General features: G+C 35.9%; 1 protein-coding gene across 5 annotated transcripts in view; it reads right to left on the reverse strand.

The window, feature by feature from the left end:
* Positions 1-1,786: 1,786 nt before the first annotated feature.
* Positions 1,787-14,330, reverse strand: part of LOC150106482 (3'-5' exoribonuclease 1-like) — a 170,474-nt gene continuing 157,930 nt past the window's right edge. For all 5 annotated transcript variants that reach the window (XM_090393151.1, XM_090393153.1, XM_090393152.1 and 2 more), the window contains exon 8: positions 1,787-2,291. In XM_090393151.1, the coding sequence (XP_090249277.1) occupies positions 2,018-2,291 (274 nt within the window). In that variant the 3' untranslated portion in view covers positions 1,787-2,017. The remainder of the gene's footprint in view (positions 2,292-14,330) is intronic.

Raw genomic sequence — 14,330 nt, forward strand, 5'->3', positions numbered from 1 at the left:
TAAACTTTTTAAGCCTTTCAAGGCCTTCACACTGGTGTGAAGGCCTTGAAAGGCTTAATCTTACACTGGTCAATGAAACTCATCTTTCACCTAAAGACAATCACAATGAAATACACTTGTAAATAGAATAAAAAGGATGATGGCATTCATTTTTGGAATTTCAAATTGATCCATTAGCTAAATAGTGTACTCTAATGAGAATTTGCAGAAATTATACATATATACCCTGACATCAATCTGCCCACAGAAATAGTAAATAAACATATCTACTGTTAATAATCCCATCTACAAACACTTGCTAAAGAGTTTGTAGATTTTAAAACATTATTAAAAGATTCAACTGCAATAAGCAATGCTCTTGGTTTTGTTAAGAATAAAATATATTGATAAACCATACACACACAAAATCGACATGTTTTATCTTCATGACAAGAAAGGCGTCTCTAAATGAAATTTAACAATGCTGGTCCAGAGTCTTGAATAAACTTATTTGCTTGTCCAAAATTATAAACAGACTGAGAGGAATCTAGAGCAATATCCCTTCTATTAAATTATCAATGCATTATCACATAATTTGTGTCTTAATCTCTAAATCTCAATGTAAATGAAAACCCTCACAGTAAACAGACTATAGTATAAATAAAGTGATGAAAGCCATGTACAGAAAATGAATTAATTTTATACTGTGAATACTTGAAATAGTTTCATTGCCAACTGAAGAAGCAAATAATTGTAGTCCTGAAAGGAAAAAAAGGGAAAATAATAATTCTAGTTAGTGCTGGGGCTTCTTGGAACTAAATGCCTTCAGAAAAGACTAAGAATGCTGATTCTGATATGAAGTATTTAATAGTACTGTTCACCTGATATCATCATTCAGCAAGTTATTACTTTTGCTGATGCATCAATGCAATATCACAAATAAAATTGTTAACAGTAAAGCAACTCCAAAAATTGAAGGTAATTTAGGTTTAAATATCTGATTCATTCTTTCCAAAGCCTATTAAGAAACTTGAACAAACTTGCAATGAAGGCTTTCATATTTTTTCAGATTAGGCCAGTGTTTTAGTCACTTTATAATTTTTGACTACATTTTTAAAGTATCAGCTCAACTTCTCTGAGAAAATTCATTATAGTGATTTACTATAGTGACTCTCGCTATAATAAACACCACAGTATAACTACAAAAAAAATAAAATAAAATAAAAATCTTGACCAAACCATAGATACAATTCTATGCTTAAAAAAATACTCTGCTCTAAGTTATAATGAATCCAACATTAAGCCATCTGTGTGCATTATTCTTATTCCCCTCCATGTAAAGATGCCAACCACTCCAAACAAGAGATCATAATTTTTCCTATTCAACATGTGGCCTAGAATTTGAATCAAGAGTTCAATTCTTTAAGACTTTCTATCATTCATATTTAATATCATTAGCAGCCCTATAACCAGCATTATTATATAACAAAGATAATCTGAGTATATCACTATGCAGTTCATCTATAAAGTAAATATTACTGCAGTTTCATTTTTAGTGAGATGAAGAAATGAAATGCATTGAAGAGCAAAAACTCAGCAAAATGATACAATAGATGCTGTACAATGTTTTTATAAAAATTAAAATTTTGTGTACTTTAAGTTAAATTTCTGAGGCTGTATGATCAGATAAAAAAAGAAGCCAAATAAAAACTGCAATGGTCATCATTTCTCAGAAATTAATCTTCACAAATACTCATGAAATTATAATTTTTATATAACAACTTGTATATATGTTTACTAAGTGACAACCATAAGAAATATATTTCATTTCGATAATTTCACATAACAGTATATGATCACCACAAATTACATAATTTTAAATTAACTTTACAAATGTAAAATGAATACGTTCATATCCTGATTTACATGCCTTCATTATCAGTATTGTAAATTTAAGGGACATTACTGATTTATATTACTAACCTTTAAGTTCTTCCTGAATAATAATACATCATAAAAAAACACTGCAAATTCATAGTTATGAAAACGTACTATTACGAAAGCGCTGTCTCTGTCTGAAAAGGATACTCTCACTTCCAGTTATTGCAGGGTCTATTCCTAACTGTTCCATCATTGAAAAAACAGTATCTGAATCAGAGTTGTGCTTTGAGGTAACTTGTATGGTTCTGATTGGAACTGTCAGCGTTTCATCTTTCTTCTCCAGTTTACAATACTCTTCATCTAAGTAAGCTGATTCTTTCTTGGTCACCGGAACAATGCTCCACTCTGGTATGCTGACATCCTTAGGCAAGCTATAGCAGAAAATAATAATTTCCATATATCAGATTTTATGTATAACAGCTAAATTTATTATCTCCTAAAGCATCTTTATATGTAACAACTTTATAAAAAAAAAAAAATTAATCAAATATTTACAAAGTAGAAAGTTACCTACAGTTTAATAGCAGATACTTTATTAGCATTGCTTTTATTAATTGGAGGTATTGTTGTTACTTCTATTATGTTACTGTTTGCATTTCAGATAGGAATTTACTCAAGAACTAAGAAGCAATAATGTCAGCTAAATAACTATTTTCTAAATTGCAGCCAATCTCCTGTTTCCACAGCTTAACTCACTTTTTTTTTTACATATATGAGATGTCTTTTTATGAGATATTTATTATTATTATTATTTAGATAATACGAATAAAACAGTTGAGGAGTAACTCAATCTGACCTGTGTTAATAGCTTCAACATTTTACTTGGTTCTCCTTCCTGATCCACCTTTCCATTTTGATCCAACTTTATGGAAGGAGGATGCAACTTGTAATGGAGCAACATAACCTAAGGGTCCAGAAAATTCCATTAAAATGTAATGGTACCATCTGAGAAAGGATCCCATCTCCTTGTAATTCTTCCCTTTCATTTAAGCAAATGAAGGGGAAATCAAAACTGATTAAACAGTAAGACTGTAGAGAGGTCTGGTCAGAAATGACTCAACCCCCCCCCCTTTAATCCAATTTAAGATCCCCTGAAAAATTTAGCCCCAATCAGATGGGGGGAGGGGGGTCAATATCTCTGTAAGTCACATCATCCAAATGATTTCAACCAAATTTTAAATATAACTGCTTTTAACACTGCTTAAGGTCATCTGAAAAGTTACCCCAATGTCAGAAACAGTTCTCTTTCGATTTAATTTGGACAAAATCATTTGAATAATGTGATTTGTAGAGGTGTTGAAATAAGGACAACCCTTCACTTAGTTTAAGAAGGTTCTCTGAAAATCTCAATCATGTTAGAAACAACTGTATTCAAAATGTGGTCAAAATCAGTTAAAAGACAACTTGTAGAATTGCCTGCCAAGGAGCTGAAATTCACATGGGAGTATAGTCAACATAAAAAATAGCAATGTGCCAAATTTAGTCAAAAAAAAACAAAAAAACATTTGAATGATGTGACCTGCAAAGATGCATCCATGGATGAAGTGCTGTCTCTCTTCATACCATTCATTTTAGTCTGCTTTTCTCAGCCTTCAGCAGCATAAGATAAAAACAATCAGCTGAATGGTATGACTAGTAGAAATGCCTACAGAGGAAGAGGAGAAGAAATGGGATATTTTTGGTCACTGCTATTTTCAAAGCACTTTTTTTTTCTTTTTTTTTTAATGAACCAAATTCAATAATGCTTCAATTTGACAGATTACATCCTGTTGAATATCCCTGTGAAATAAAAGTGACAAATTTACAAGACTTTGCCACTCTTTTTAATGAGCCTCTCCCACAAAAGTGTTTTGTAACCTATAAATACACTCATATTGTAAGGTGGATTAAGAATATTTTCTATTTTTTTTTATTTTATTAATTTCATACTTTTTTTGCACAGTAATACTCTGCCTTATGACGCTTCACTTTACAATGATCTGCTGATCAATGCTTTTCAATTATGACAAATGCCCATTTATATGAGGCTGCATTCACTCATTGTCATATAAAAGAGCATTGGTCATAACTGACCAATTTTAGCAACATGATGCTCACATGAACTGTGTTGTTCCCTGCATCTCTGTGTTTTGATGTTTATAACTATTATTTTATTGTTGTTAATAATGGTAGATAAAATTCAAAGTAAGGGTGTAGTTGCTTCCAGTGAAAAGAAAATGTGTAAACCTATTACACCTCCAAATTAAAAAATTAGAATCAAAGAAAATGCATTGAATGATTTGCAATTCTAATTTATTGCATAGAAAATAATTATTACCAAATATGAATTAGCATAATCTAAACCTATGTACTTTGTAGATTACATAACCATGTAAACACATAAAAATGTAATATTATTATTATTATTACAGGCAACTCCAGGGAGTCCTTAGACTCATCGAGGGAGGCTCCAAATCATATTCATCACAACTATTCGACATTCATACAGTATCTATCATACCTCTCCTTAAACTCATTCACTGTCACAGCATCCACCGCAGACTGTGGCAGCCCATTCCACTCATTCACCACTCTAAAAGTAAAAAACCCACCTCTAACACCCTTACTAACCACACTTTTGCCCTGTTTCCATGGATGTCCCCTAGTCCTCCCACAACCAGCCCTGTTCTCAAAAATATCTTCTGAATTAATTTTATAGAAACCCTTCAGTAATTTGAATGTCTCAACCATATCTCCCCTCCTCCGCCTATCAACCAATTTTTGCAACCCACAAATCCTCAACCTGTTCTCATAAGGTTCATTCCACAGACCTGCTATCATCTTGGTCACTCGCCTTTGGATCCTCTAACCTCCTCCCCATCAAGAAGAAACCTAGGTGACCAAATCTGGGCACAGTAGTCGAGAGGGGTCTTATCAAGGCTCGATACAGAGGAACAATAACCTGTTTATCTGCTTGTCAACGTATTCTTCAGCAACCAAGTGATTTGATGAGCTGATTTGGCCACTTTTGTAATGCGCCCACTAAACTTCAACTCCTTATCCACCAACACTCCTAAATCTCGTGCCTCATCGATTTCCTGGAGTACAGCTCCACCAATGTGGTAAACTGCTGCTAATCTTTTCACTCCAAAATACATAACCTTACATTTTGCCACATTAAATTGACATCCATTCTCCTTAGCCCAGACCTCCAATCTATCCAAATCATCTTGCAAAATTTTGACATCATCTGCATTCACTATCATCCTACCCAAATTTGCATCATCAGCGAACAAATGAACTGTTCCTCTTAGATCCTTCCCTATATCGTTAATGAACAAATTAAACAGCAGTGGTCCATGAACAGAACCCTGCGGCACACCACTAGTCACAGGCCGTCTTGTGGACTCTACTCCTGAATAAATCACTCTCTGATATCTCTCCGTCAACCACCCTCCTATCCATTTCACCAACCCTATATCCATCCCCATATGCTGCAATTTACTGATTAGAATTCCATGTGGTATCCTGTCAAAGGCCTTAGCAAGGTCCAGTAGAATCACTGTTAACCCATTACCCTTATCCAGTTCATCCGTCACTGTGTTATAATATGTGAGCAAGTTACTGAGGCATGACCTACCTTTCACAAAACCATGCTGTCCCCAATACAGTATCCCATTTTCATCTATCCAATCTTGTATTTTCCTCTTGACTATTTTCTCCAAGACCTTGATAGTGATTCCTGTTATGCTGATCGGCCGGTAATTTTCAACAGCAGCGTTGGAACCACCTTTATGCAGAGGAACTATTTTCCCCTCTTTCCACCCCCTTGGGATTGACCCAGACCCGAGGCTCAAATTAAACAAAATGGTCAAGGCCACTGACAATTCTTTAGCCGCTTCACGTACGACACGAGCTGGTATACCATCCAATCCCACAGATGTATTGACATTGAGGTTTTGTAAAAGACTACTCACCTCCACCTCATTCACCACAATTCCCGTATTAACTTTTGGTTCATTCATTTCTGCAATGTTACCACCTAGATGATATACTCTTGCAAAGTGCTCGCTCAGTAATTCCACTATATCGACTGATTCGGTACGTCCCTACCCTCAGCATTTTTTAAAATCATTCTGCCATGAGCATTTTTCCTTTTACTTGCAACATACTGAAAAAACTGTTTGGAATTCTCTTTAGCCTGCATGGCCAATTTTCTTTCGTAATCCGCTTTTGTTTTTCTTACCACCCTTGTTACCATCCTGGCCTGAGCTTTATACTGTTCCTGCGCCTGCTGGTCACCTTTCTCCTTAAATTCCCTCCACAATTGTTTCTTTCTTTGCAGCTCAAGCTTAATAGTGTTATTCATCAGTTTAACCCCTACTTGATTTATTATTCGGACTCTTGGTATACAGACAACCATTGCCTCCTGCAAACACTTCTTAACCACCTCCCATGCACTATCAACATCCAGCCCTTGCAGTTTTACATGCCATAGCACTGAGCCAAGCACACTCCTAAGCTTGTCATACTTACCAGCCCAGTAATTCCACATGTACCCTGTCTTAATTGTAAATTCCACTCCTTTAGCCACCTCCCAAGTCATGACCTTATGGTCACTCTCACCAATTGGTGGCAACATGGTCATGTTTGTTACAGCCACATTCTCAGTTGCAATTACTAGGTCAACATCTTTCTCTAAATCCAGAGTAAATTATTAAAAAAGGGTGGCACACCAATTGGCAATTCCTATAGGTAGAGATGACCTGCTAATGCTTCTGCCTGATATCTCCACTTGGGCCTGGCTCCCACTGAAGAGACCTCAATAAAGGTCGAAACTAGTCTGGGTAGTGGCCCTTCCCTTAATGCATAACATTAGACATATCTGCAAGGAGATGTGTTTTGCATTATAGGAGATACTGAGACAGGAGTGTTGGTAGCTTGCTCCACCTTTGCAACGAGTTGCCCTGGTGTGTACCACCTTAACCCAGTCCTGAAGATACTTTCAGGCACAAACTTTGTTTGCTCACACTTGGATAAAGGATTAAACTAAATTTATTATACTAGGTCAAGCACTCTCTGCCCCCTGTTATTTTCCACTACATGCTGTCGCAGCTAGTTGTCCCTTAATAACCACATAAAATCCAATTCCTTCTTCCCATATGCCCTCTCCTCTTTCCAGTCAATGTTACCATAATTGAAATCACCCATAATAATTACCCTCCTTCCACTCATTTCTTCTATTTGCCTATGCATACTATCCCCACCATCTATTCCATCACCTGGTCTATAGCAGCACCCAATTGTATATTTTGTTCTGCTAGATTCTATCTCACACCAAACAGCCTCAAACGTGCTCTTTTCTCTATCCTGCAGTTCAACTTCTATACTCCTTGGCTGCAACTCATCAGCTATCATCAATAACACTCCTCCCCCCTCCTTTTTATTCTCCCTGTCACTCCTGAACATGCTATACCCGTTGCATTCAATCCCACTAGCTTTATCATCTTCTGTCAGCCATGTTTCACTAATACCAACAACCTGTGGCCTGGAAGTGCCAACCAAGGCCAAAAACTCTTCCTTCTTGTTCCTAATACTCCTGGCAGTAGTGTACATGAATTGCAGAAGTCCATTAGTCCCATCCCTATTTTGATGCCTTATACTAACTATCCCATTCTGATTTGTTGTCCTTCGTACTCGCTCGGGCATATTATACTCATTCATACACTCAACTTCCTCCCTAAAGTCTGCATATCTACTCCCTCCCCCCATTAATAAATCTAGTTTCCCTGAGTCTGTACATTGACCTCCACATCATTCATCAACACTTTTTCAAGCCTCCGTACACCAACTCCATTCAAATGTAACCCATCCATCTTATATAAATCCTTTCGCCCATCGAACTCACTCCACACATCCACAAATTCCACTCCACTCTCCATGCATAACCCACGCATAAAGTCATTGGCAATTATGACCCTCCTTCTAAACACTTCACTGTCATACCGCGGTAAAATACTCACCATCCTAACTCTCTCTCTCTTCTCTTTTGCTACCTCAAGTAATTCCCTCACATCCTCTATCATTTCCATTTTGTCTTCTTTCAAATCATTTGTTCCTGCCACAATTATCATCTCTTTCACCCTTTGTTTTTGCACTCGAATAGATTCGCTGACGTCCTTTATGTTCGCACCCGGCTGGTACGATTTCATCAAACTCTCAACTATCACACCTCTTAATAGCGAATCCCCATACAGCACTCGTTCCTTCATTTTATTGATGTTTACGAACGTTCTATTATTTTTCGTAATAGACTTTTGCCGTTTATTAGTCGGTACGTTCAGCACACATTTTTCCATATGCTCCAGTTGCCTTTTTGCTCTGTGTATCGCTCCGCTCAATCTTGCAATTTCACTACTCGCATTTATCTCACCATTTTCATTATCGATCAAATCATCCATTCGTTCTGTATTTCTACCTTCATTTACACTTTCAACGACGCTCTCACACCTATCTGGCACTACCTCACAATTCCCTATCAAACCGCCATTTTTTTCATTCTGACTATCATTAACGATATCACTCTCGCCACCCGAAACACGCTTGAGATCCTCATTCTCCTTACACTTTCTGTACATATTAACTCCACTATCACCATCAAACCAGACTCCCACTGCTCTTCGCAAAGCATACATCTCACAGACAGCACATTGCAGAAACTCTTTTATATCAATACTCTTCTAGTAGTAAGACTTATACGTTGGTTAGACATAACTGGTAATTAATTTACGGAATTAACAACGCATATGAAGTATTTAATTAAAGATAACTTTAATGAATCACTTCTATATTTCGGCAATGTCACATTGCCATCTTTAGGAACATAAAGATATGGTATGTGCACTAAGGAACTAACAAAGCAAATGAGGAAGAATGTAAGAAACTAATTTTGTTCCTACAGTCCTAATGGTGCCCTCTTGCGGGCTAATTTGGTAGTCTTGGCAGTTGGGCTGAAGTTCTCATAATGAAAGTCTCCCAAATTTGGGGCAGTTTCATGCACCCAAATTTGTTGAGGTTAGGAACGTTTTTTAGAGCTGCTGAAGATTCTTTGAATAATCTTTCGTATTTAAACTTGCTGCGATGGATTATTTTTGTTTTCTTCCAACGAATTTTATGGTGGGTATCTAAGGCATGGTCTGCCAACCCAGAGCGGCTGTACTGGTGAAACCGGATGTAGTCTTGGTGTTCTGAAATCCTGATATTTGTTGTTCTGCCTGTTTGGCCAAAGTAGGACAATTTGCAGCTGCAAGGGACCTGGTATACACCAGGTAGGTCTAGGGGAAGTGGTTGGTCTTTGGTAGAGCGGATAAGGGATGCCAACTTTTTATATGGTCTGTAACAGGAAGTAAGGTCATATTTTTTGAGGATATTAGTTATTTTTTCAGAGGTGCCCTGAATGTAGGGGATAGTGATAGACTTGGTGTATTCTTTATTGTGGAGGGGGGTTGTCCAACTGCCAAGACTACCAAATTAGCCCGCAAGAGGGCACCATTAGGACTTTAGGAACAAAATTAGTTTCTTACATTCTTCCTCATTTGCTTTGTTAGTTCCTTAGTGCACATACCATATCTTTATGTTCCTGAAGATGGCAATGTGACATTGCCGAAATATAGAAGTGATTCATTAAAGTTATCTTTAATTAAATACTTCATATGCGTTGTTAATTCCGTAAATTAATTACCAGTTATCAATACTCTTAAACAAACATGGCGACCTGGCCGCCATTTTTTTTTTTTTATCGTTGCCATATGTACACTATCTTATCTTAAAAATAATAATTAAAATAACACAGAAAACACACAAAAATTGCACAGACATACCAAGAAACAAAAAGCAAACAATACTACGTAAAATTGCTAATGATAACACAAAATACTACTAATCTTTTCAATAGCTTTTGACAAGCTGACAATCATATCAGTGCGACACCTATCGACTCCAATATAAATATATAATATAAATGATAACAAAACTTATTTGAAAACAATTACAAAATTAGAATAATTTTTAACGTGGTTCCAAATATTAGAATAATGCAAAAATAAATGCACAAAAATTACAGTCAGAGGGAAAACAACATGATAATTGGTACTTTGTTGCATCCCCCTTAGCTTTTATGCCATTCATCAATGGTTGGGCATATTATTTACTAGCGGTTCAGTCTTTTATATATATATCAAAACATGCCTGTATGGTCTGCAGACTAGAAACAAGTTCATTTTTGTCTCCAAAAAAAAAAAAAAAAAAAAAATTATGAAGAAATGTCTTCAAGTTCTTGAAGACATTTCTTCATAATTCCCCACAAATTCTCAATGGGGTTTAAATCTGGTAAGTTTTCCAGCCAAGGAATTTACATTGATTTGCCTTTCTTTGAGCGATCTAGTAGTGGCCTTGGAAGTATGACAAGAAGCTGAATCTTGCTGAAAAAGAAAATCATCATCACATAAATCTTCCAATGCCAGTAACATAAAGTGCTCAAGAATTTCTTGGTACATATGGAACTGACTCTTTTATTTTATTTTTATATAATTTTGGGACAATGGTCTATCATACACTGAGATAGGCTCAGTTCAAAAAAAAAAAAAGTTTTAAAAGCTGTTTCAAATAATTATCTTTTAGTAGGTGACTAAATTCCATTTCCTTCCCGCCATCTAATCTACAAATCTGTCCCCATAATTGAAATCCCTATAATAATCAGGCCTTGATAAAACCTCACTTGGAATATTGTGCTCAGGTCTGGTCTCCATTGTGGTTCTCATACAGTGGAGAGAGTGCAAAGGAAAATGTTAAAAATGATATCAGGATTGTAGAATACTGATTATGAAGATAGATTGAGAATTTGTAGACTCTAGACACTAGTAAACAGGAGAAAGAGGGGTGATATTGATTGAGATTTACAAACTTCTGAAAGTGTCAGAGGATTTCAGTTGACGGAATTTTTCATTTTATGGAGGGTACGGAAAGGACAAGAGGGCATCCTTGTAAGCTGAGAATGAATGCCATTCAGAACAGGATGAGGGCTAGATTTTTTTCTCTCTTAGCGTGGTGCATGATTGGAATGGATTGCCAATGGATGTTGTGTGTGTGTATGTGTGCAAGCAACCTGAATGAATTCAATAATAAGTATGATGGCTGGTACATGTAGTATGTGGCCTCCCTCAATAAGTCCCTGACACCCTGGAGATCTCTTAATTATAATAATAATACTCAGCTTGAACTCATGCTATTTGCTCTTTCATGTCATCCACATCTTCCCTTGCTTACAGAAGCAACCAACTATATATTTTGTCCTGCTGGCTTCTATATCATACTAGATTGCCTTCCACATCTGTCCTCTTGGTGACCATCTACATTTTCATCTTCATTAGTAATTCATCTGCTATTATCACCAGTACCCCTCCTCTCCATTCTATTCTATTCTATTCCTTCTATCCACCCTGAAAACAACATATCCCTTACATCCTATCTCTGTGTGTCTACATCATCCACTATCAACCAAATCTCATTAATGCCTATAACTAACTGAATAGGTTGCATCTACTAATACCAAAAACTGTTGCTTCTTATTCCTGATGCTTCAGGATTAGTATACATAAACAGCAATATCTCCCTTTGACCCATAACTACTTTTGCACCTTAAACTGATCTCTCTTCAGTTTCACTACCTGAGAGACTAAATTCTGCATTTTTTTGGTCATTCTCACACTCACTTGTTTCACTGGTCCCCCCCCCCCCCAACACACACACATCTATAACAGCTCTAGTTTTTCTGATTTTTCATTTCCATGATTTGTGTGAGTAATGCTTTCTCAAGACACATAACTCCAAATCCATTTAAGTGCAATGATCAGCCTCATATAAACGTGTGGACAGACTTATGTGTTCGTCGAACATGTTGTTTATTATTTTAACGGTATAATAGAACACAGAAACTAAGTAAATAATTAATTTATTAACTTGATGCTGATATTTCGCTGGTATTATAACCAGCATCTTCAGAGCACAAAAACACTGTTTGTCACAATACGCGAGACTAAAACAACATGGTGTATTTCAACAAAATTGTAGCAGCAACACAAAGACTAGAGTCCTGATTTTGGCGCCCTCTATCTGAAAAAAAAAAAAAACGCTATCATATATTACTAGAGTCCTAGAAAAGTGCTAGTTTTTTTTTCTTAATATGACTGTCTCATTAACTTGCCAAAGATCTGGGAGACAGTCATATTAAGAAAAAACTAGCACTTTTCTAGGACTCTAGTAATATATGATAGCGGTTTTTTTTTTTTTTTTTTTTCAGATAGAGGGCGCCAAAATCAGGACTCTAGTCTTTGTGTTGCTGCTACAATTTTGTTGAAATACACCATGTTGTTTTAGTCTCGTGTATTGTGACAAACAGTGTTTTTGTGCTCTGAAGATGCTGGTTATAATACCAGCGAAATATCAGCATCAAGTTAATAAATTAATTATTTACTTAGTTTCTGTGTTCTATTATACCGTTAAAATAATAAACAACAGCCTCATATAAGTCATTCTGTGCACGAAATTTTCCAAATGTCTACAGTTTGTAGGCATTTGGAAAATTTGGAACAATCTAAGCATTGACTCATTTGCATTTATGCCCTCTGCCTCAATTCACTATGACAGCAGTCTTGCAATCTTTACTTTTTTTCATGATATACTTTTCGGTTTTCAAATCATCAGTACCTGCCAAAGCAATCAACTCATTCACTTTACCTCTTTGCATCCTAGCAGCTTCCCTAACATTAATTTTCACAAGAGGGAAACAGGATCTTGTCATCAGAGAATTATCATGAAAACTCTCCTTCTCTTGGTTTGTCATTTGTTCCTTTTTCTTACCTATTCTTTCTTTCATTCTCAGCCCTTTTCATGCAAGAGACATTGCTTCCCACTCACTTTTGATAATGCCTGCATCTCCAGATTTACACTACTAACAATTGATGAGCCTTCTTTCACAGCTTCACAATAATCACCTTTCCTAACATATGACCATCATATCCATAGTCTTCTTCACCAAAAAAAAAAAAAAGTGTCATTTTCCACTTAAATGCATCACCTACCTGTACAACTGCTAACACTATAAATTTCAAATCAATCCTTCCCACTGAATGTTGTTCTCAATTTCAGACAGTGTAACACAATCTTGCTAAAAATGCTTGATGCTATCCATAAGAGGTTAATAAGGTTAATTGATGCGCCTTCTTTCACAGCTTCACAATAATCACCTTCTCATAGAAACTGTTTCCATCTTTGAGTATTTTCATGTGTTACTGACTGCTACCATTCCTCCACTTTCCCTTAAATTGTTTCCATCTTTGAGTATTTTCACGTGTTACTGACTGCTACCATTCCTCCACTTTCCCTTAAGCTTGCAAAAACACATGAGGAACTGCTGGTCAACATCCCTTCACTGTGCAGCATCAAGCATACCTCTGTTCTTTGGAAGTATTCCTCACATTATTTTTCCTATGGACCATTCAAAAAAGCATATCAACAGGTTCCTCTTTTTCTTCTAAATAACTTTCCAACATGTGGCACTGATCTATGAAGGGTTTTGCAGCCTCTCATGGGTGAGGTGGATATTAAAAAACAATAATAAAGAAATAAAAAAAAAAATGGGGCATCATTCAACCACTCGACAAGCCATAATATCCACCAGTTTCTGACGAATCTTTACATTAAATTCCATGAGTTAGAACAGTCAGGACTTGGAGAACAAGCTACCTCCACCAGACATTGAATCCTTTGAAAGAATATTAAAGTTCTTGATAAAAGTCATTATCTTATGGAATGCTTATATAAAGGGACAGCATTAAACCACTCACCAAGCCATAATCTCCATCAGTTTATGATATCCAAAATACTTGATCATCATCATGATGCTCGTCAAGGATTGTTTAGGGCTAAAGTGGCCAGTTCTGGCTTTAGAAGTCATCATTGAATCTCTTAAAGAGGATGTCCTGGTTTTCTTTTTCCTAGTGGTTTGTAATTTAAGGCTTGCTTTGGTAATCTTTCTGTTTTCATTCTTTCAATGTGTTCCATCCATTTATGTTTATATTTTTTAATTTTTTCTATTACTGATTCCTGGTTGAATTCTTTCATAATTTCTTAATTTCTTTTGTGATCGAATAGAGTATACTTTGCAGTTTTTATCATAAACTTCATTTTAGCTGTTATTAATTGTTGTCTTTTTGTTTTATGTCCAGATTTCACTTCCATACAATAGGACTGGTAGAGCTAATGTATTATATCTTGCATCTTGTCCTTTGAAGGACATCATTTTTGATTTTTCTGTTGATATTATCATTCATAATCTTTGGCTATTTCATTTAAATTTAAAATATCTTTTTGTA

The sequence above is a fragment of the Typopeltis vanoorti genome, chromosome 5 (genome assembly GCF_054136105.1).
Source record: "Typopeltis vanoorti isolate ZY-2024b chromosome 5, IOZ_Tvanoo_1.0, whole genome shotgun sequence".
Classification (NCBI taxonomy): domain Eukaryota; kingdom Metazoa; phylum Arthropoda; class Arachnida; order Uropygi; family Thelyphonidae; genus Typopeltis; species Typopeltis vanoorti.